This window comes from Falco peregrinus, chromosome 6, assembly GCF_023634155.1.
Source record: "Falco peregrinus isolate bFalPer1 chromosome 6, bFalPer1.pri, whole genome shotgun sequence".
NCBI classification, from domain to species: Eukaryota; Metazoa; Chordata; class Aves; order Falconiformes; family Falconidae; genus Falco; species Falco peregrinus.
Window position 1 is genome coordinate 16,377,364 of NC_073726.1, and position 24,174 is coordinate 16,401,537.

Genomic DNA, 24,174 nt, shown 5'->3' on the forward strand with positions numbered 1-24,174 from the left:
AAATGCTAAGTTTCATTGTGGGTTCTAGTGAATGGATATTTTTGGCATTTGAAAACACAGGTTTTAGTTCTTTGCATTTATTTTTCCCTGGATACCCTGACTGTATGCATTTTATGGTGGCATCTGTCTATGCGTGTCATTGTGCAACCAGGGTGGACCATAGGGTGTGCAAGAGAAAAGTGACTTTCAGTTAAATGTTGCAAATGGCAGCAAGGTAAATAAAGCTGCTATTTACTAAGAGAGTGAGAGGTGTCTAGAGGACTTGCATCTATTTCAAATAAGTACAGATGTGAATTCAATCCATATTTGTCTTCAAGCTACATTATGCTTTGTGAACTGCTCTCATCTGTGTTTAAAGTAATCTTGATCCCTCTTTGGCTAAACTGAATTAATACACTTCTAATGCTGCATGTCTGTCCATGCTGAGTTTTAATGTGGTTTAACTAATTCCGTTCAACTTTTGGTTTAGTGAAGGGAAGCCTTCATCCATACCCCCAGTATACACTGTTTATTCCCTTGTCGGATTTTCTTGGTAAAATCGTGCATATGTAGAAACAAATACAGCTTCCACTTCTTGATCTTAGGTGCTGATGGCTCTCAAACTGGAGGTGTATGTACCCTTTGGGTCTCTGTATGCCCTTATATACCCTGCTTCTGCTCACTGAATTCCTGCATATATTTACATACCTACCACTGCTTGCTCTCTGGCTCTGTTACCTAATGTGTAGTGTTAGGTAAAGTGGAGGGAGCAGTAGCTGTATGAATGAAGTGCAAAAATGAATTTGAAAAGTACATGCATGAATTTGTACTGAGAGTAAATGAATGAGTAAATACTGATAGGGTGAAGGGGTGGAAGAAAGAAACAGCCTGGAGAATGAGGGGGTCGTGTAGAGGCTGGAAGTTGGCAGAAATTGATGATGAGTGATAGAGATGTAAGCCCTAAATGATACAAGTTGACTTTACCTAAAAATTTCGAAAAGGGCTATAATACAGTGCTGTGCATGACCATACTGCTTTTTTTTCTGTGGATAAAATCAACACCTATGGCAACTTTGAAATCTGTTTTGTTTTTTCACTTAACTATACTTTTGTCTTTGTTGTATCATTAATAAATTATTTTGAGCCTTTTTGAGGGCTTCATTGGCATTTGTTAATCCAGAGCTGACATCTCCAAGTCTGCTGACTAAACCCTGTGTGGTATATAAACACAGTTTGCTTCAGTATATTACCCTTTCAAAGAAACTTTTAAACCATAGTGTAGAAGAGACTTCTAACATGTCTTGAGCGCTGGAGAATATTTTGACGCTGCTTATGAATCTGTGTAATATCTCTGAATTAATGCAATTTTTGTTGCCTTTAAAGGATATCTTATGAGAAGTTTCCTGACAAAAAAAAATTAATACACCAAACATTTTGAGTATTATCAGTTTAGCTTGCAAAGTTCTAAAGTTCTTTCAGCAAGTTATAATTAGTCTTTTAGAGTTGCTGTTTGCAACTTACTTTTTCAAAAGGCGTATTTCACACAATATTTAGTCCTTCAGGGGTGAAAGACTGACTTTGACAAAAGAACGATGCTTCAAGATGAGTTTTCATGATAAATGAGTAGTTGATATGACAAAATACTCTCTAAAATAGTTATTAAATGGATCCTGGCCTAATAAACTAACAAAGCACACATCTATACTAAGCAAAACTAGGGGTTTTGTTGAAGGCCTAGTGTCCTGGTTTTGGCCTCGGCAGAGTTAATTTTCTTCCTAGTACCTAATGCAGTGTTGTGTTTTGGGCTTAATATGAAAATAATGTTGATAACACACTGATGTTTTTGGTTGTTGCTAAGCAGTGCTTACACTAAGTCAGGGGCTTTTCAGCTTCTCAGGCCCTGCCAGCAGAAGGCTGGGGGGGCCCAAGGAGCTGGGAGGGGACAGGACTGGCACAGCTGACCCCAGCTGACCAAAGGGATAGCCCAGACCACATGTCATGCCAGTATATAAACTGGGGAGAAAGCCAGCCAGGAGGCACTGCTCAGGAGCTGCCTAGGCATCCGTTTGCAACGGTGGTGGTTGGCAATGGCATTGTGTGTTACTTGTTTTGTATATTCTAATTCTTTTTATATCATTATTATTATTGTTCCTTTCCAGTCCTATTAAAGAGTCTTCATCTCAACCCACGAGTTTTCTCTCTTTTACTCTTCCAGTCCTCTCCCCCATCTCGCTGGGCAGGGGGCAGTGAGCGAGCAGCTGCATGGGGCTTAGTTGCCGGCTGGGGTTAAACCATGGCACTTAGATAATACAGCTAAACTTTTTTCAGCTTACTCCATGTGAAAGTGCTGAAGAAAACTGAGTTGCAAATATTTCTTGTTCTGCAGGTAGAACTTGTGGCTTTTTATACAATATTTAAGCCTTCCTGACTCAGTTTGCAGAAGGAATACAACTGATAACCATCATTTGGTTTGATAAAAGAGACTATTTTTTAAGTTACAGGATTTTCCTCCTTTTTTGATAGATGCAGATTTTGTTTGTTTACTTGGGCTTGTGGGTGTGCAAACAAACAAAATTATTTTTAAGGTTAAAAAATGAAGAAAACAAAAGCTTTATTGATAAACTTGTAGCCTGACTTTTATCCGTTGCAGTCAAATAAAAGAGGTAGGTCCTAATCTTTCCTGTTGTCTAACAACATGACTATTTCTTACACAGAAGTACGATGGCCATCTTCCTATAGAAATAAAGGCTGTTCCTGAGGGCTCTGTAATTCCCAGAGGAAATGTTCTTTTCACAGTAGAAAACACAGATCCAGAGTGCTACTGGCTCACAAATTGGATTGAGGTCAGTTTTGAAAGTTAACATGTTTTTTCTAAGTAAATATTAATGCACTTAAAGGCTGAATCCTTTATTGGTTTAAGGGGAATCTGGCAGCTTTAATTTTCGCCTTTAAGTAAGCCTGGGTTCTGTTTTTAGTGCTTTTACATAGACCTTTCCCCCCTAGCTGGCAAGAGACTGTAGTAACTTTACAGGAAATGCACAACAGTACTTTCATCCACAAGGAAAGGAGGATGAGGAACAGGGCGTTGTGTGTCTTGTAGCTCAGGAGCTGTAACTCCTGAGGTGGCAAATATCTGGCCTACCTTATAAAGGTGTTATAAAGGCTAATTACTTCAGCCCTAAAGCAAACTGTTGAAGGCATCGGTATTTTCTGAGTGGGCGGTGAAAATAAATAGATCTTTTTGTGCCTGGTTAAATGCCAAGTGGGGATTTTTATTAGGTGTATGTTTGCTTAGGAATTAATGTGATGTGTTTTGTTTTAGACTATTCTTGTGCAGTCGTGGTATCCAATAACAGTGGCTACAAACTCTAGAGAGCAGAAAAAGATTTTGGCCAAATATTTGCTAGAGACTTCTGGCAGCTTAGAAGGACTGGAGTATAAACTGCATGACTTCGGTTACAGAGGAGTTTCTTCCCAAGAGGTGATACTACTTATCTCATAGTTGGAGAAGTGTAATTGTTCTTAACCATAAAGGACTGTAGTGTGCATCTGTTAACAGTTGTGTCCCTGTTCAGCAGTGAAACTGTGAATGGGGAGAGCATGCTGTGTTTGGACTTATCGGGGGGGGGGGGGCAGGGGGTAGATATGTGTCTGAACTGTGAGCGCTAGGCTGGGAGAGCTTTCTTCTATATGGAAGCTGTCCTTCCTGTGTAAATGCATGAAGAGGGGGTTGGTGAAATGGGAACAGTGGCAGAGTTTTGCTGCTACAAACTAGTGCTAGGTGGTGACTGGGTTTAGGCTTCTATGCTTGGTGTGGCAGCTGGAAGTTGCATCTTTTTCAGACTGCAGGAATAGGAGCTTCAGCTCATTTGGTGAACTTCAAAGGAACAGACACTGTAGCAGGAATTGCATTAATTAAAAAGTACTATGGTACAAAAGATCCGGTTCCAGGATATTCTGTTCCAGCTGCTGAACACAGGTAAGATATTGGGCTATTAAACCCTTTTTAAAAATAACTTAACAAAATGTACTTTTTTTCTTATCTGTCTTTGTATGCAGAAATATTAAACTGTTTCACTTATACAGTAGTAACTGTGACTGATCCAATTGTTGAGGCAGAAGTTCAATACTGATGCCTGTGTGTGTTCTAGGGGCACAAGAGTGGCACGATTGTTCTTAACCATAAATGTGTTTTTAAATGTTTTTAAGTATAACCTTCTTATCAGTGTCTAAGTAAATTTGAATTATTCTTTTTAGAATTAACTTGAAGGCCTACTGATTAAAGTAGATATTGAGGATTTGTGTTGTGAACTTAAATTTTGTTTTAAACAAAAAATTATAAAATTAAAAAAGCATAGTAGTTGCAATTCTGGACTCTCCCCACATCATGTTTTCCCTCCAGAAGTTCCTTTAAAGATTTCCATCCGCATAACTAATTCAGCCAATGGTAAATCCTTGATCTCGAAGAATTGTGAGAGTGTTCTTGGGAGTAACTGATCTCAAACACATTGAGATGAAGAGCTCTCATTTTTTATATCCAAATCCTGTACAAGGTCAGGAGTGAATGCAAATCGTTGGACTTCATTTGCATGTCTGCATACTGGAATGAACAGTAGATAAAGGAAGGGACAGTTATGCTTTTCTTAGAGTACAAAATCTGGTGCTTTTAAATAGTGAGTATTTTCACTTACTTTTGCAAGACAGATACTGGAAAGGCTTACACGAATAGCCCTTAGAGGATAGTGATCATCTTTAAAGGAATACTGCTTCATGTAGCTCTGGACCATTGCTGTAGTGCTGTTCTAGAACTCCTGCATCAGTAGAAATTACAGATGTTGTCTGGAACATCTTCTCTTGGCTTAGCTTAATACTAGTTAAATCCAGAAATGATGGCCCAAGCAACTATAAAATTCTTTGTAATGAAAGCAAACACACGGAGTCAAGAGAACAAGCGTCTTTTGCATAGCATGTTGAAATGGTGGCATAAGAACAGATGGCTTAAACTGCCCTAACTAAAGTTTGCATTGCCAAACACAGGCTGCAGTCACACCTTTCCAAGTTAGTACACAAAAAGGGGTCTTGTGCAAGAGACCAAAATTTTTCCAGAATTGTTCTACTGTTCCACAGCCACCAATGTGAGTTGGTGTGAGTGTGGTGCTCACCTCTGGTGTGCCACCAGGGTTATGCCTTGGACTTCCCCAACCTCTTTGGAAGAAATTTTGGTTTGTCTCTTCACTACTGTGACGACCTGGGGCTTGTCCACACAGTAGTTCATGCTAGCATTTTACAGTAAAAATCCAATGCCCACAAGCTCTTACTACACACCCGTTCTTTGTGTGAGGGCGTTTCTAGGTGTTCACACACAGGTTTAAGTCACTTAAACTGGTCTGTGGTGGCCGCATACAAAACAGCTACTGCCAATCCACTGGCATTCCAAAACTTACTACCTCTTAGCAGCTCTGGTTTACATGCTTGTTTGTACCCTTCTACCAAGGGTAATGCCCTGAGGTTCCTCTCAAAGAATGTTTGTATGAGTGAGGATAATAGTTTTATAGCACTGTTAAAACAGAAAAGGCATTGTGTTTCCTTCTACGACTTTTCTGCCATATGCTGCTAGTTCCCTGCTTCCCATTTTGCAGTCTGAAGTTGCCAGAGCAGATGTTCTGTACTTGTATCTGTAGTTCCCCACTGTCTGAATTTCAGGTTTAAAAGAGAAACTCTCTCCCAAATGTTAAAAAAAAAAAAAAAAAAAGTAAAAGAAACAAACCACATTTATATGTGAAAGGAGTTTCATGTGTCAAGTGTTTGTCTGAGTTGCCAAAGATAAATCCAGGGTGCTGTTTATTTACTATATAGCATATTTATTATCCGTGCAACACAGGGCTGATAAGACAGCATAAGCTATGTACTTGTAATCATGTTGCCTATTGTTATCTTGAACTGTGCTGGTAGGAAATATAGAATGTGTGATTTAACATATAAATGCTGCTCTAATACGGATTTTTCAATTGGCTTTACAGTACCATAACGGCTTGGGGGAAAGATCATGAAAAAGATGCTTTTGAACACATAGTGACACAGTTTTCTTCAGTGCCTGTATCTGTGGTTAGTGACAGCTATGACATTTACAATGCTTGTGAAAGAATATGGGGTGATGACTTAAGGCATATAATTGAAGCCCGAAGTCCAGAGGCACCGCTTATCATTAGACCAGATTCTGGGAATCCTCTTGACACTGTTTTAAAGGTAATCCTTGTTTAAGTCATTTGTATATAAGATTGGGAAGGGCAATTGTTTGTTTTGTAGTGACTGGCTAACAAACGTAGGAGACATAATGCTCTAACTTGCTACACGTAGTGTATAGTCAATGCTGGGCAATTTTGACCTATGAAAAAATGTAAACATTTACCTCATCTCAATATAGATATGGAAACTTTTGCAGTCTGAACAGTTTGATCTTTTTCATCAAACCCATTCTTGCATACCATCCTTGAAGCTTTTACAACAGTAACTAACCAGTTCTGCTGGTCTAACAATGCCGGAATGATTCTATAAAGAGAAACTTTCATCGCTTAAATAAAATGGGAAACAACTTGAGTATTAATAAATGGCAGGCCAGTAAGACTTATTACCAATGAGTTTAGGTATCTTGGCATCCTGTTTTAATGTAATTCAATGTTTTATGCTACAAATACAAGTTTAGCACTCTTCTCCCTTTTGTAAGATGTGCATTTAAGTCAGTGGCATGTGACCTCCAAGCTGAAAGATGCTTCTCACCACATAGCTCTTTAGAGAGCATAATGATTGTTGCAGTTCTGTAGTAAAAGCTTTGGATACCTCTGAATTTGAGTAGCTGTCAGCACTATTCTAATAGAAAGTAGGGGAGATTTTAGTTGTGTTGGTACTCAAATCAGATCCATACAGCTTCAACACTTTTTTCTTCGGGACAAGTGACATATCCCAAATAGGAACTTTGAATAATCTTTATCAGAACTGATAAGAAAAACTTGTAACTGAAGTGTTTAGTTTAAATTATTGGTCGCTAACAAAACCGAAGAAAAGTAAAAGCCTCATCTAACACCTTAAGGGATGTCAAAAGAAGAGCAGAACCTTCAGCTGACGCATTTAACAGCAAAAACTTACAGCAACCAAAGAGGGAGAAGAGGGAGGCATGGTTTTGATTAGCTCTTTGGGTACAAGTTCGTAGAGGCCATATGGTCTGTGACTGCTTTAATCTGATGGCTTCCCCCACAATGGTTGGCATGCTTTTTGTTTGTGTGCTGCTGTGGACAGATTTAGAACAGGATATGTGGATTTATTTATGAGTTGGTTTGTTTGCTTTTTTGCTGGTTTTGAGTGTTTTGGGTTGGTTGGGGTTTTTTTGAGAGAGAGCGAGCATGACTCAGTGTGGAAATCGTGTTTCTGTTTTGGAATGGCAGGTTTTTATTTTTATTTTGAACTGTCTCCCTTCTCTTTTCAACAGGTCTTGGAGATCTTGGGGAAGAAGTTTCCCATTACGGAGAATTCGAAAGGCTACAAGTTGCTGCCACCATATCTCAGAGTTATTCAGGGGGATGGTGTGGATATCAACACATTGCAGGAGGTAGGAGATCCTGTTCATGTGTCAGGGTGACACTGATAATGCTGATATTTAATCTGGACTCTGTTACCACTAGTCAGATGCTGCAGCAGAGACTGCTGACCCCACCCTGCCCCTTCATTCCAGATGCTGGCAGCTATATCCTCACATGTTAAACAAATTCATTAAAACTCCACAGGGAATTTTTAAGATTCATAAAAAAACTGAAAGGCATTTCCTAATCCCCCTGTTGTAACTCTTCTCCTCCCACTGTCTCTCCTTTTGTTTGCTTTCATCCTGCTTGTCAAATCTAATTCAAATCAAAATCTGGCAGTGTTTGGTCCTTTCACTGATATCTCAGGCATACTGTGTGATTGCTGTGCTATAGCAACAGTAGTAATTAACGGGTTTGGCTCATTAGTTATGTACCATCTGAAGTGTGCTTGCACTCAAATATTGAAGGTGTAGTTTTGAAGAAGACCTTTTTTAAAAACAAGGGTAAGGGTTCATTGATTTTTGGAGAGTGGAATAAGGATTGGTGAAAGCCCAGGCAACATGTATAACAGGTTAGACTGTAGTCTGAGTTAAAAGTCCAATTTCGTCAAGGCCAAAATTGGCTATTTAGTACATGCTGCATGCTTGAAACTAGTTATAAATTCACCACTATTGACTAGATGGAGATCCTAGGTAATATAATGTGGCTGCGAAGGTACAGACTGCAGTAACTGCAGATGACAGAGGAGGACGACTTGGCTTTTATTAGGTTTGTCCTGTATCATTCATCTTCAGCTGTATTAGAGTTCAAAAACAGAAAGAAGTTGAATAAACTTAAGATTAATTTCACTTGATTTTATTGACACTTGTCTTAGCTTTCTAGACTGACACATCCTTAGATTCTTCTTAACAAAGTTGGCTTTTGCTGGTTCTCAAAATTAGAAGCAAGAGAGCCATCAGGCTTGTTCTTTAGTCTGAAACTGCCTATCTGACATGGGCACCCATGTGAACCTCAACAACAGAACTCAGATTTGTCACTTGGATCCTTGGAAAGCAGTTAATACTGAGATTGTTACCCGACATGCGTTATGGTTTTGCTCCTCCTCCAATAGCCTTTAAAGCAAATTTTATTTTACTTTTTTTTTGTCCCATGTGGCTTTTTGAGACTGTACAACTGTGCTAATGAGTTTAACTGAACACAAGCAAGAGAGGCTAATAGCTGGAAGGAAAGTTTTCACTCAATACTAGGGGAAAAGGGCTTTATTTTTTAAAAAACTTTTGCTTGTTCCTAACAACCATTTGTCAGGACTGATGCCTGTATTAGGCAAAGTAGGCTGTCACTGAGACTTTCATGAGTCGTAACAGGAACGAAACTGGACTATTAATTCGTTCTTGTATGGAACTCAGTGGTTGCTTTCTGTAAGTTATACTGGATGCTTATATAACATTGATTGTAATCAAAATATTAAAACTAGTATTTAAAATTTTTTCATTAGAACTAGAAATGCAATGCTCTCAAAGTTCTAAATAGAGCAGGAAAATAATTCCTGTAGCGAATGGGAAAGGATGACGTAGAAGGAGCAATTCTTTGTTCAGATGATCTGCCTGTTTTACGTGTTTTCCTCATTGAACTGTAACTGATTACAGAGGGAAAAGGCTTCCTGTAGAAGAAGAGAGCTGAAGATGTAGTTCCACAAGATGTGCAGAGCAGACATAACTCACTGTTGCCTAGTGGCTGCCTTCTCATCTCTTCCTGACTCTGTAACCTTGCTGCACACATCATGTCAGCTTTGGGCATTGAACTGCCAGTCATTAAACTGATTTAGCCCACACATGTAGCAGCAAACTCTTTCAGCTGAAAGCAATCAATTTTGTGGTTTAATGAATTTAATTTGGCCCAAAAAAGGGGCCAGTACTCACTAGCACCATACAGGACAGGGAATAAACTGTCATTTTGAACTGGGAGAAGCAGTCAGGAAGGGAAGAGACACTTCTCATTTGACAGCAGCAAGTTATGTTGGAGCAAAAAGATTGTGATCTTGCAGCCTAATTTTAGTTATGTTTAAATTTCATGGATCTCTATCTTCTTTTATCAGCAAAACCAAGTTTACCATGCTGCCTTTTGGAAGACAGGGTAATAGCTTGCCGTTTAAAAAAATGAACCAACCACACAAAACCAACCCAACCCCAAAAAACAACACCCCAAAACCAATCCAAACCTGAAGTATAATTCATCCTTTTTAAAAAGGATTTTACGTGAACAAATATGAATATTGTTGTGGCAGTCTTTTCGCGCCCCCCCACCCCCCACTTATAGCCTGTGCAAGTGATTGTTCTAATTATTCCATATCAGCCTTATGTTGTAGGTGTGATTTATTGTTACGGATCACATGAAAGGTAATGGGTACAATAGGAAGATCTAGATGAGTAATGACCAATCAGTCTCATGTAATGATCCAAACTAGCTGAAACAACAATATAGAAAACAACTTGGAGTATAAACTGGATTTTAAAATTCTTTGTTTTAATAGGGGTTGCTGGTAGAACAGGTAAGGAACATTTTCTGACTTTCTTTTAGCATTTTCACTTTTAAAAATCATTACAATCTGCTAATCCACAATTTACTACACTTTCAAAGGATTTTCTTTGAACATTCAATTTCCAGGTGTCTTCAAATTTTTACACAAAGAAAATCCTCTAATCTGGAGTCACAGTTGGTGTATCTAATCATGCTCATAATGGTCAGAGGAAGCTGGTCAAAATCTTGACATCTGAACTGTTCTGCCTGTATAGGTTTGAAAGTGCGAGGCAAGAAATTGTTCTGTGTTGTTTCCCTTTGGGGGGAGGCTTGAGTTGTTTCAGATCTCCCCCTTTTCTTCTTCCCTGTTACTGCTGCTGTGTGCCGTATTTTCCCCATACCTAAGAAGCTGTTACCTAGTCCTCTGCTGCACGTCACTGGTAGTCAGAGCTGTCTTTCAACTTAGTCTCAATTTCCCTTCCCTTCCACCCTCACCAGCCAAAGATCAGTCTGAGTAAGGAAATCCCTTGGGAGAGAGTGGAAAGGTGGAAGCCAGCTCTTCACCCAGGGTGAGTGAGGAGTTGTGCCTGTGGCCCGAGATGAACAAGCCATCTGTAAATGAGAGCAGGAACACTAGCTGAAAAGGGGTTCACGTTTCTTCTCACACAGGCAAGAAGGTTAAGGGGCCATGGCCCACCTACGCTGTACTTGGGCTAGCAGCTGTTAGCCTACAAGTATCGGTGAACATCAAGTCTAAGCATAGTGTACCTTACTAGGATGTTGTTGATACCAGGTAGTTTGCGCTGCATCTTGTGGGCATGTTCAAGCAAGTTCAGTGTCAGACCTGATCTAGAAAACTGGATAAGGAAAGGAGTAGAATGCTGGCTTAGGCTTGGCCAGCAGTTCCTGTGGCTTCAGGCTTGGTCAGCATCTTGACAGAACTTGCTCAGAGTCCGGGTGGAGTTTACATACATTTACCCCTTCAAAAGGCAGTGCAGGTAAGCAGGGTGTGTATCCGAGCCCAGTCAAGTCTGGTTCCTTACGGTACTACAGGGCCTTATGCTTAAGTAGAGGGTATGCAAAATCCTTTTCCTTACCCTTTCTTTGTCATCTTCAGTTACTTCTGAGATGCTTAATTAATTTCAATCCTTTCTCCTCCCTGAGTACCCCTGACTGGTTCCAGGAGAACCTAATCACCTGAAAATACAGATTCCTTTTGTGCATGGTCACTGTCTGAAAGGGTGTGATGATTACTGCTAAAATCAATAGGATTGACACATATCAAGGAGGTATTTGTTCAGGCTACAAAGCTTCCAAAAGGTTCTCTTAAGTGAAGGCCATGGTGCTAGGGCCTGAGATTCTTTTGCTTGGCTTCTTAGATGAGGCTGAGTAAGCTGGTACCATTAGAATGATGAAAACTTATCAGTGAGATCTCTACTAGGGAGAAATCTGCTAAAAAAGTAGTGGGGAGGTGTTCAGAGCATACCCTGAAAATGTTACGGCTCTGCAGTCCACCTCCCCTGTTGGCTGGCCTCTGTAGGCATTCAGGCTGAGAGTATCCATGAAGAGACTGTATGTGACTAACTGGGTAAACAAAATACTAGTATGCTCTTTTATTTACGGTAGCTACCCATTTGCCACTGCCTTAGTTGGAATAATCTCTTTTTCTTTTTTTCCTTTTTTTTTTTTTTTTTAATGAATGAACCTTTAATTTTGACTTAGCTGTCACCTAAAAAAAAAAAAATGGCTTGTCATCAGTAGCTCCTGTAATGGTCCTGTTCAGTGTTACTGTGGCATTTCTTTTTGGTGCAGGAGGCTGAGATCGCACAAAGGATTACCACATTTCTGGCTGTGTTGAGCTCTGAAACTGCACTGTTCCGCATAGATCATGTCCTTCCATTCTGCCTCTCACCTTCCTTTTTTCTGGATGGATGGGATTTTGTTATTTCAACTGCTCTGAAGTTTTCTCACCCACTCTTGTTAGTAAAACGTTTAGGGGATAGGACTTTAAAGATGCCCTTATTGGGGCTATAGCAATCATTTCAGGCTGTCATAAAAGTAACAGGCCAGGGGAACAGATTTTGACCATTTATGAGCATGACAAAACTAGCACCCATTACTTCAGGCTAGAGGATGTCATGTTTGGCTGGACAGAATGAAGGTGGGGGGACATACTCTAGTAAGTTTTAACTTGACTGTTGGGAGCAGTGTAGCTCACATTGATCTGTACCTGCCTGAGGAGGTGGCAAAGTGAACTCTTTGAGCAGCTGTATGTATTTCCATTTCCCATCTTCAAAACTGCTAATCTGATTAATTCTAGTCAGTGTAGTTTTTCAGGAGAATTGCTCTGTTGAAGTCACTGGTCAAAGTGAATAACAACTCTCTGGAACGGATGAGCAAGATGACTGCATTGTTTCAGGATACACGCTATGCTTTGAGGTCTTCCCATAATTCAGAGAAACTGGAGGGCTCTGAAATAGCCCATGAAGTCTCTTTATTTTCTTTAAAGTTTTCATTGTCTGGGCATTACATTACTGTGCTGCCCTAGTGTGGGAAGTATGTATGTTGGCATGGTAATAGTTTTACAGCACAAGCTTTCTGTAATTGTGCCATGCTGGAATCACAAATAAAAAGGCAAACAGCGAGCCAAGTATTGACAGAATTGTTACATACATCTCCTGGAAACTGAATGTTAGTTGGTTTAATTGTCTGTAAAAGCATCTTGTTTAAGTAGTATAATATTTTTATTGAAAAATGGCATGGCCTAGAACTATGCTTTGTCATAATTTTCTTTTTCTTATCAGATTGTGGAAGGAATGAAGAAGAATAAATGGAGCATTGAGAATATTGCCTTTGGATCTGGTGGAGCTTTGTTGCAGAAACTAACCAGAGATCTCTTAAACTGTTCCTTCAAATGTAGTTATGTGGTGACCAACGGCCTCGGGGTATGTTTTTGTACAACTTCTACTACTCTGTTTTCAGTAGAGGCCTCCCTACTTAAAAATCTGTTTGATGTTTCCTGTTACATTACCATCATCCACATTAGGTACACAAGCCCCACAAAGCCCTTTCCTTTTGAAAAAATACTCTTTTCATTTTAGGTAAATGTCTTCAAGGATCCAGTTGCTGATCCGAACAAAAGGTCAAAGAAAGGACGACTGTCACTGCATAGGACACCTGCTGGAGATTATGTGACACTTGAAGAAGGCAAGGGAGATCTCGAAGAGTATGGGCAGGTATGGATTTCCAAAATGCATTGCATCATTCTCATACAAAAATAGACTTGAGAAAAAAGCAGGTTGTAACTTAATATCATAATTTAATTCTTACTGTCTTTTTGTTCAGCTCCCGTCTTACTACTACTGAAGTGCACCTAGTGCCAAATTCAGTAACAGCAGAATGTTAGAATGTCAGTAGAACATTCAGGCTTTACAACTAGAGAACTTTTGCTTATGTTTGTCTTGAGAACATTGCTGCTTTTTTCAAAAACTAATGTCTCAACGTTGCAGAATATATACTAACAAAGAAGTTCTTTATGGGCTGTATCGCACAATTTGAGTAGTGACCTGACTTGCAGGTGGGGGAGGGACAGGCACAACTAAAATTTGTTTCTACTTCCCCATTGAGATTTTTAAATAGTTCCTTCGGGTGTTAATGCTCTGTACATGGAGTAGCTGCCCAGTTTTGAAAGACTTTAAACTAGAAATCTAATTTCCCTGGTATAATTGCAAAGCCAGATACTATTTCAGTAAGATAAGCACAAATTTTATGCTGATCTCAGGCCTTCAGTTTGATATCTCTTACATTTTCAGCATGCAAGCAATTAAATGTTTAACTGCATGTTGAGCCTCTTCCTGAAATAAGAGGTTGGAAAATAAGTGATAAATTGCACTTCAGGCTTTAGAAGCAGGAAATTTCTTGAGTTTTCTGTTATACAGAAGCATATTTCTGTGCTACTAGGCAGAGGGATACTACTAGGCATACTGTTCTTTGAAACAGTAAGCATAAAACTGAGATGTCTCTGAGAAATTTCAAGACAGAAAACAACAACCAGAGTTGTATACACTGTACGATAGTATTATAAAGATAATGTGGTCTGGATGCAACAATAAGAAAAGACTGACAAAGTTGTATATACAAGTACACACGTGCTGAACATTCATATATACATATATATATATATGTATGTAGAGAGGGAGGGACCTAATGGTGAGAAATCTCTTCAAAACAAATCACAAGACTTTGGCTCTGAAGTTAGGCAATATACATTTACTAATTTTTTGAAAGATGAAGTAAGTAATTTTCCCAAATTTCTGTCCTGGGATATTAGAAGGGGTTGTTTGTGTTGCAGGTTCTGGGGCTCCCTGGAAAGTGACAGGGTAACGTACACTCTTTTGTGGGCCCATTTCCCTAAAGCCGCAGGTCCTTGCAACAGGTCATCAAGCACAGCAACTGCTCAGCACGGCTTCTGTGCTAATTTTCTGTACAAAGCTGTACTTACTGATCTTGCAGTGTGCTGTTGGCAAGCACTTCTTGAGCCACTGTTTTACAAAATATATGTGCAAAGGGGACTGTGAAGAGAGATATTTTTTTATTTATTTTTTTTTACTTCTCCCCCCGTAGTTGCTCAAGAGGAAATAAAGATGTCGTTTAAAGCTTTGTAATAGAATTGTATTTAATTGGTGGAGTGGTTTTTTTTTACTAGCTGCTCTAGCAAGGTGTATTTAGCGTGTGTGTATTTGGCTTTGGCCAGATGTGGACAACTCACTTTAGGAACTACTCAGCACAAAGCTTCTGTCTGCACACAAGATTGCCTAAATTCCCTTCTTCTGTCTCACTGTTAGTGAAAGGTGTCAGGAGAAGCTGTAAAGATTTGGTATCTTGACAGTTTAAAGCTCTGCTCTTACACAGCTTGATGCGGGTGCTCGCTGTTGAGCTCATGTAACCTGTGTTGTTTGTTCATTTGCCAAATCACCCTCACTAAAACAGTGGTGTTTCTTGCAGGATCTCCTTCATACAGTATTTAAGAATGGAAAGGTAACGAAATCATACTCATTTGATGAAGTAAGACAAAATGCCAGGCTGAAGAACAGTGAACTAGAAACGGCGTCTCACTAAGTTTCATTCCATGTCTCTGTGTGTGTGTGTGTAACAAGTACGTACTGCATAGCTACTGGGTTTATTGTACAGATTTGTCTGTTAGTGTTTTATGACATTGTAGCCAAATTATTTGTTGGTTTATGGACATACTGCCCTATCTTTTGCCAGTCTTTAGAAAAGATGAAATCAGGAAATGGTACTTACATTGTAAAACATATTTAATGCTACAGTGTGCTTTTTAGGGCCCTTTGCCGGTAGTGATTCAATCTGGTATTGATCTTTTCACAAATGAGACAGAGCTGAGAAACTTTTTTATATATAACAGAATATCACAAAATGGATTTACATAAAATTATCATAATTGCTTTATGTTTATATTTAACTTGTATTTTTGTACAAACAAGATTGTGTAAAATATATTTAAAGTTTCAATAATTAAGTCTTTCCAACTTTTCATGATTTTTATGAGCACAGACTTTCAAGAAAATATTAGGGGGGGGATCCATTGCCTTTTGTCCATTAATCAGCAAATAAAACATGGCCTTAAAGTTTGTTGTGACATTGTACCATTTGATGACTAAATCAGGACTTGTTTCTCCTTAAGATCCCATAGAATTGCTCACCTCACCGTTTCTTGTAGTTGTCTGTATTAGTAAATCTGCGTTAAAGAAAATTACTGTTCTTACTAGAAGGTTTAGGTACTACAGACCTTGCCGGCGCGGTAAGGTATGTAAATGAAATGCCAAATTTGAAAGGATTCTCTACTGCAACTTACCTTGCCAAGTCTATCCCACTTGGCATATGCACCTCAATATTTTAAGAGTAAAGTTTTTAAGAGATCTCCTCTTCCACTATAGAATATATGTGTAAAATACTGAAATATGGAAGCGGTGTATTTTAAAGTAACTACACTTCTGGGTTTATTTTTCATATACTGTAAGTGACATGACTTTAAAGCAAAATACTGGACTGGGTAGTGCACTTTTTTACTTTTTTGTATTTTTTTCATTGATTTGCCTTTTGTCAGACTGGATGTTAAATTGTAAAAATGTTTAACTATTTTTGTTAACAACTTTAATAAAACTTTATGCTAGCCAAACTCCTACATGAATGGCAGACCTGTTTCCCCTTCTCGCCCTGCCTCACTGGGGTGAGGAGGGGCTTTTCTTCTGCAGAGGGTAACTGTAAAACAATGTGTTTGAGAGAGACTTTTGAACTGTCTGCACTTGATTGTATTTGCTCTCTGCGTATGCTTGATTTGAATATCTGCTGGAAGACAAAACTGTTAAGGATTTTTTTGAGAAGCTATGTAGTAACCTCTGAAATGTTCGATAGTACTGTAGGATGGCTCTCGCTAGAAAAGTACCTCCCTTAAAAAAACAACAGCAAAAGCAAATGGCTCCTGCGTTATGTTGGTGATCAGCTATCAGCCAATAGCTCAATATACTGGTGTAATTAATGTTTTTAATTAGTAAATGATGTTCCAGAAAAATGTTAGGGGTCATCTAAAATAATTTCAGCCTATATCATTTTATAAAATGTGCTTTTAAAGGAAGATTGAAAAGCCATACTTCATTGTTCTTATTCTCTTGCCAAAAAGGGCCACATCAAAGCACCCACAGTATTTCCAGGGTTTGTGGTTAAGACATTTATGCCCAGTCTGAATAGTTCTTGTTAATAACAACTTGTTTTCCACTTGTAGTGTATGTAATTATACATTTAAGTGATGTATTGTTTTAAAGATAGTGCTTTAGTAAGACTCTAAATGCTGACCTTTCACACTGAGGAACTGCCTTCCTTTTGCTATTAATGATATTGTTTGTATTTGGCCAGGAAAGGTTTGAAATCTGGACCTAGGATCAGTAGCAGGTAAACAGTACAGAGCCTATTTCACTCCTCCACATGTGTACTAGGGAATTTTATGATGTATGGTTTAAAAAAACAATAAAGTAAATGCTGCTTTCATTCTGTACCAATAAAAATTTTGATAACTATTGACTACCCATAACTGATATTTTTGTACTTGAGAACTAAGAATATACTGTGGAAGCACTGTGTTCTTGTGTACCATGAAATACATTAGTAATTGTTCGGTATTGTCTAAAACTTTTAAGAGTTGAAGCAACTTGTGCATGTCACCTTCAGAAGCTGTCGCATCACTCATTTTCTTAAATGTTAGTATCTTAAAAGAAGAAAAAAAAAAAAAGAACACCTGGTGCTATTCAGACCTGAATACATGTCTCTGTGTTTGGCGGTTTGATATTCTGGGCATCAAGGGGTTGACAGAAATTACTGCAGTGCTTGAACCATAAAATATCCTGATTCTTCCACATGAAAGCAGGCAGCATGTTTGTTTGCTTTAAATTACTAGATTTGTAGTCATTGATATATTTTAATTATCCCCATTTCATAATATAATACAGTATTTGTATTTAAAAATAGGAATTGGGAGTTTTGTGTTTAAGACTCTTATTTGTAACCATATTTAGCATAAGAAATGGATTTTATAAGACTATTTTTTTTTTCTTCAGCTGCATGATTATGAAAGGATGCTTTTTTGGTACTTCGAAAGATCTGAGGAGAGAACAGAAGAGTACTTAACTGTTTGGTTTGCCAAAATCGGAACAAAGCTTAAAGAGCTGGGTTTTTTTCTTAAAGGTTTTTACATTCCTTCTTAACCTGTTTAGTGAAGAATAAATATTCCTCACTTAAATCCTGTGTTAAAAGTAATTTTAATGTACTTGACATCAACTACCAGTATGTAATACACATGGAAATAAAGTTTAGTTCTGGCAGTGAAAATGATAGCCATCTGACTGTGTCTTGAAGTTGTGATGTTGGGCATCCGATTTCCTTCCTGTGCTCTTTGTTGCTGAACACGGAGCAGAGCGGTGCTGTCATTGCAGCGCTCTGTAGGGAGCTGCTCAGTTGGCTTGCATGCAGTTTGTGATTAGATGATTGAATTTAAGCAGCTCAGTTCTAGAGAGGGGAAAATGGGCTCTTTTTTTGCTTTATTGCCCCCCTCCCCCCCCCTTTTTTTTTTTTTTTGCAGGGGTGTGTGTGAGCACATTGGTGCTTCAGCATCTTGCCTGTTTGTGCTTGAAAATGAAGCACTTGTAATTGAGCTTGATACAAGGAATTATCCTTTTTTTATATATATTTGACATAATCCTTTCTCAAAGATGCATTATTTCAATTTTACCTCTAAAGCCACTAAAAATGCTTGATTAAAAGCAAATTAACCAAAGATGTTTCAGCCAGCCTTCAGTTCACTTCAGTATCTGTCAAAAAATGTCAGCTCTTCATCAGAGAGAACATCTCATGTCCCTTTGGACAGGATTTTCGTAACATTTTAACTTGCAGAGGGTATGTTACAAACACACATCCACACCAACAGCATTTGTAAGGCAGCTAGTGTAAAGATTATTTATTGTTATTTGTTGCTGGTCTCTTCAGGTTGTACCATAATGTAAAAAGGGGCTCTTGTAGCCTACAATAATGGCATTTTAGCACTTGAATTTAAAGTCTCTGTTACGTTATCTTCACAGAGAACACGCACAGCTTAAGCGGTAGGCAGGCCTCTTCCTCTTCCCCATGCTGGTAAGATCCTCCATCTACAACACTGGCTTTTCTCACTCTAGCCAGCCTTGGTGTAAGTGACTGTGGGCTCCCGGGTCATCACACAAAGGAGTCTGCAGGGAAATTCCAAGCCTCAGGCTGTGCAGGAGAAGGCAAGAGACTCACAAATGTGTCTCTTCCTACATCCTCCAATTTACTGTAATAAATAAAATAGTATCTGTGCTGAGCTGCCCAAGGCAGGAACTGTTAAGGATTCATTTGAGCAATAGTAATTGCATCTTTGCCTGGTACATATGGGGGGTTTTGTCCACGAGAGCCCTATCGGGGTCCTCTAGGTGCACGCCTCTGTGAAACTTGTAACACCTGAAAGAAAGATGACCCTCTTCTCTTACACCTGGTGGATGAAAGCACCTGATGTGGAGAGCTGCATGCCTTCTAAATAACCCAATGATCGGAAATAAGGGAATGCTGAGACTGAAGATGCTCTGTGAAGTAACAGTTACTGAAATTGCAGTTGTTAACCAGGGATGATACTCGTTCCCCAGCCCCTGCTGTTTTACTAGTAACACAGCTGACCTTGTTAATGAGTTTAAACCATGCTTCACAGTTATTGAAATATGTTTGGTTTTACTTTATGATAAAGGATGAAAAGCAGTTGGCAACAGAGCATTTTGAAAAAGTATTTTCCTGTGGCATGGTGTGTTGTTGAAAAGTGCCCTGACTCCTGCTGTAACATAATCCAGAGCAATTCAAAGGGTAGGGGAGTGAAGTCAGCAGGATTCTTCTTGGGCAACATATTCTGTTCCATATAATTTCCTTACTAATCTTTATATGAGTACTCCTAGCTGCTTTTTGAATCGAATTTCTAGAATTTTCTGTTTATGGTGAGGTTTCCTGGAATCAGAACTGCAGTCCTCTCTCCTGACCCTGGCTGGTGCAGAGAGGTCTCTTAAGGATGGATAAAGAGCCATCATGCCTCCAGCAAGGTTTTTACTTCCCTCTTACAAAACTCAAGGGCAAGTTTATTGTTTGTTTACCTTTAAGCCAAAAAATGAAAATATTTGGGTTGTATAACTCCTTTTCCCCCAGCAATTTAGACTGTCTCTAAATCAATTCAAGCTGTTTCAAGATCACAAGATACATTTACTCAAGCATACTGTAATTTATCAAGATACATAACTATTTACATTTTCATACACTTCATTGATTAATATTGGTCTATGAGATCTGAGGATCTGATTTTTTGTAGTTGTTCCAATGCTTGTGTCAAGTAAACATACTATGTAGCCAGTTAATTATAGATTACTGAAAATGGCTTCAGAATTTTCTATAACTACAGTACTTAAGAAATTGAAGTGTGTAGATAAAGAATGCATGGACAGATCTAAGGGCTTGACATTTTTACTACTTTGTCAGTTTAGGTTAAAGCTTTCACATCAGCTTTTACACAAAAGGAGATGAGGTAGCTTATTTTATAATGACTGAGTATTCATATCACCAAATTATTAATAAAAGTGACATGCATATCAGGCTGACTGTATGGTCTCCAAACCTTCCATCTTCTAAAGTAAAGTGAAGAACATCACTCTCAAGTGTCTTCTTTTCCCACAAAAGGGAGAAGGTAAAAAAGGCTGTTTTCTCAGCCCATTTTGGATGTGGTTTCCTCAGCTCTCTGGCTAAAGAGCAAGGCTGGTGTGCTCTTCGCTTTCCAAGAAGTTTTCCCTATTCCAGACGATGCTACCCTATTTTAAGCATAAGGAATTGTGGCTTGCTGTTGGATGTGGCAGAAGGCTGGCATACCCTGGCAATTGCAGAGGGTGATCTCTAGGTGACATGGCTTTGGGTAGAGGTACGCCTGTAAGTCACAGAAAGGTCAGAGCATGACGACTGATCTCCCCCTGGTGAGGGGGCCTCCCTGTCACTTCTGTTTCAGCTGAGCAGGTTCAACAGGTTCAAGTCCATCCTGTAATCTGCTGTGCAAATGTGGAGGCTGCTCAGCCGAAGCAGAGGGTTGCAGTGTCCCTGTGATAACAAAGCAGGGGTCTGTTAACGTGCCCTGGTCTCACCTTCATCCGTTTTTCAAGGTTTGTAGCTACTTGTTAAGCCAAATGCCAGTGACAAACTTCATTAAAGCTACTGTTCTTTCCACACGCTGGTTTTTGCAGCCTCACCACCAGCACTAGTACTTGAAGACCATTATTTGCTTTTATTGCAACAATAAATCTCCAGAAGATAAAAAGGAAGATTTCACCTCTGTACGAGGTTTTGCAAATCTTTACACCTTCGGACACAAGCAAATAGATTCGCACACTAAAACCAAAAGAGAAAGCTGTCCTTTTGCTGCCTTTCATGTCCTGAGCTGTGACCATGAAAATGTTAATAGAGATGTGAGGATTTGGCAAAACAATGGATTTGTTCTCTTAAAAATTGGTTTCCTTATAAAAGCCATATACTAAAACATACACTTATAATCTTTATTGTAATTCATAAACCATAGATGAATACTCAAACACTTTAGCTTGGTTTCTGCGGGTGCTTTTTGACTCCCCGGTCCCAGCCAGGTGCCAGGCAGTTTCCAGACGGTTAATCCCATCGGACAGAGAGGCCACGCGGGCACACAGCACGGCAAAGTACTCAAGTGCATAGAGAGCACAATGCTGGGCCTTGTGTCTGCTGGGCAAGTCCAGCGCTACTTGAAATAACCCCATCATGGACCCCCGAAGGACAAAATGCATTTGCAGTGGGTTTGGTGAGCCTAATTCTGCTCCAGCTCTACTTATAGCCTCGAGGCTATTCCTGTGGCTGGTTTGTTGTAAGAAAGCACACAAGTGTTGGATCCCTGGTCTGATTTTCACAGCCTGTACTGTGATTAGGCAAGACTTGGAAAGAGTTTCATTAGTTTCTTCCCTGTTAAAATACGGTCCTGCCCAAAGGTGTTTTGAGGCAAGAACCTATATGGTGTGGTGTAGGCCAGCATGAGAAGAGGGAGTGACTTTGCAGGTTGTGCTATGATTGTAAATAATAATTCCTTCCCAAGTCAATTGTTTAGATATACATACTGTCTCCAAGATGGTTGTTACAGTGCTGCAGCAAAGGCAAGGGTATGGAGATGCGTGTTGGCTAAGGCTGCTTCTGGTTCTTTTCCAACTGGCTTTCTTTACTACTCTCTTAAAATGTAGTTTGGAAAGTACCACTCTCACCAAGCAGCCACATGTAATTTTCCTACAATGCGGTAAAGCTCTGTGTTACAGTCTCTGTTCTTGCCTAACAGTTGAATTGCTTGGGTTTCTTTTTGTTTGGTTGGTTTTAGTGCTATTGAGCTTTGCACTGACATTTTTGTGAAGCTGTTTTTGATAACCCCAGGATTTTGTATTTAAGTGGTAGTAGATGAATCATAACACATCACTTCATGCGTGAGGTTAGGGTTATTTTTTCCTGTACTCATCAGTTTATGTTTATGCTAAATTTCATCTCCCATTTTAATTTGCAGTCACTGTGTTTCATAAGGTCCTTTTGCAATTCTTCACAATGAACTCCCATCCTTATTACCCTGAGTAACCAGCACCTCCAGCAAACTGTCACCTACCTACTCATCCTTCTCTAGATTGTTTAATAACATGTTGAGCAGCATGAGTTCCGGCACAGATCACTTAAGTGGAGTTTCACACTGTGAAAGCTGAGGGGGTTTCCTTCTGTGCTTTCTATCTGTTAACATCGTACCCATGTAAGGATCTCCTTTCACGTCTCAAAACTTCTTAGCTTCCTTCAAGACTTGATTACAAACCTTGTTGAATGTCTTTTTGAAATTAAAGTAGGTTATATTAAAAGGGTCTCATCCACAAAGCCGTTGACTCCTTCAAAGGGCTTCAAAGAAAGTGACTTTCTCTTGCACATGTCATCCAGAGTCTTCCCCAGGAGCTTAAATTCATTCCTTCCACTGTAATTACAAAGTTAAGTTTGTCTACCTTCATCATCCAGCCCCTCGGTCTTTCTGTGCCTTTGTCCACAAGACCAGTTCAAAATTTGCAAAATCTGGCTCCAGACAACTCAGGGAATTTGTGAAACTGAATCTTGTTCTCCTGCTGTCTTTGCCATGTTGCAATGCAGTCCTCAGCGATGAATGGCACAATGCCGACATTGTGCTGACATTCACCTATTCACCAATGCTATTCGTGTGCTGACAGTCACCTATTTCAGTGGAGTAGCTTGGGATAAGAAAATCAGCTGGGTATTAGGACAAATCTATTCACCAGGTCTGAAGTAAAGAGACACAGTTGTCAAGTGACAGACCAGCTTGTGGGAGGCTCGGCACCTGGTGATGCCTCTCAGGGACTTGCACAAACAGGAAAGCTGGACATTATGAAAGAGACAGCCTCACCAGCCTCTTCACGAGGAATTTGATGTGGACTAGAGGCAGGGAGAACCTAGTCTGCACAGTGCTCGTCCTTGGACTCCAGAGAAGTTCTTGTATTCCACAAGGGACTCTGGACTAAACCAGACTCCAGAGCACTTCTGAATAAAGTGCCGTTTGCTTTAGAATCCCATGCAAGGCTCTGTGGACATGTCTCATGTCCGAAAAAAATAGTTATATAAACCTGGTCATCTCTGTCCTTGAAATGAGGGTATATTGAAACCACTGAGGTGCCTCTGGCATATTTGGTGGGCATGAAGTGAGCACGGGCAACTGGTATTTTACATATGTTGACTGTACAGGGATCAGTGCCTGTAAGTGTATGTACATACATGTATATTTTACATACACTAAGATGCAAATCTCTCTGTCTATAAATAGACAGATGTATATAGATGTGTATATATTCTATCTATAGAAGGATATGTCCATAAAGACTAAAGACATTCTAATATATTTCATGGACTATGATCTTTCACAGACTCGGTACAGGGATCCTTGCCCTATTTCTTCCCGACGGCTTCATTTTATACACAGAAGCGTTGTGTAAGCAGCCTTTTCAGCTACCACCTGTCTGGCAGCTTATGCTGAAATGATCATCTATGATTACTCCTAAATCTGTCTCTGAATTAGTGCTTGCCAAGACAGTCTGCATGTCTGCCTCTGGTGTTGTGTAAGTTGGTATTTATCTACCTGCCAGTGGACGTCATGTGACTGTGACCAGGCAAGACTGGTTTTCGGTTTTTGTAGCAGTCACCTGTCTTTATCCCTCTTTATTACCCTTCAGTTTACATGTCTTCCACAGACTTAATCAGCAGAAGTTTTATGGCATTGTCTAGTTCACTGATGAACAAACTGAATTGTGGCAAAAAGACCCCCGCCCTTTGGCACCGCTGCTAAAAATGGTTGTGTTTGTTGGTGACTCCCAAAGATCAATATTTTGATATCAGTGGAAGAACTAGTTCTTAATCCATCTAGTTAATTACCTGGCAATTACCTGTAAATAAATAAAAC

At 39.4% G+C, this 24,174-nt stretch overlaps 1 protein-coding gene across 1 annotated transcript in view; it reads left to right on the top strand.

Moving 5' to 3' along the window:
• Positions 1–17,975, top strand: part of NAMPT (nicotinamide phosphoribosyltransferase) — a 31,650-nt gene extending 13,675 nt beyond the window's left edge. Inside the window, exons 4-11 of the mRNA XM_005243486.4 lie at positions 2,694–2,822; positions 3,302–3,460; positions 3,822–3,958; positions 6,000–6,225; positions 7,463–7,582; positions 12,875–13,015; positions 13,172–13,306; positions 15,075–17,975. Coding sequence (XP_005243543.1) covers positions 2,694–2,822; positions 3,302–3,460; positions 3,822–3,958; positions 6,000–6,225; positions 7,463–7,582; positions 12,875–13,015; positions 13,172–13,306; positions 15,075–15,188 — 1,161 coding nt within the window. The 3' untranslated portion in view covers positions 15,189–17,975. The remainder of the gene's footprint in view (positions 1–2,693; positions 2,823–3,301; positions 3,461–3,821; positions 3,959–5,999; positions 6,226–7,462; positions 7,583–12,874; positions 13,016–13,171; positions 13,307–15,074) is intronic.
• Positions 17,976–24,174: the final 6,199 nt, after the last annotated feature.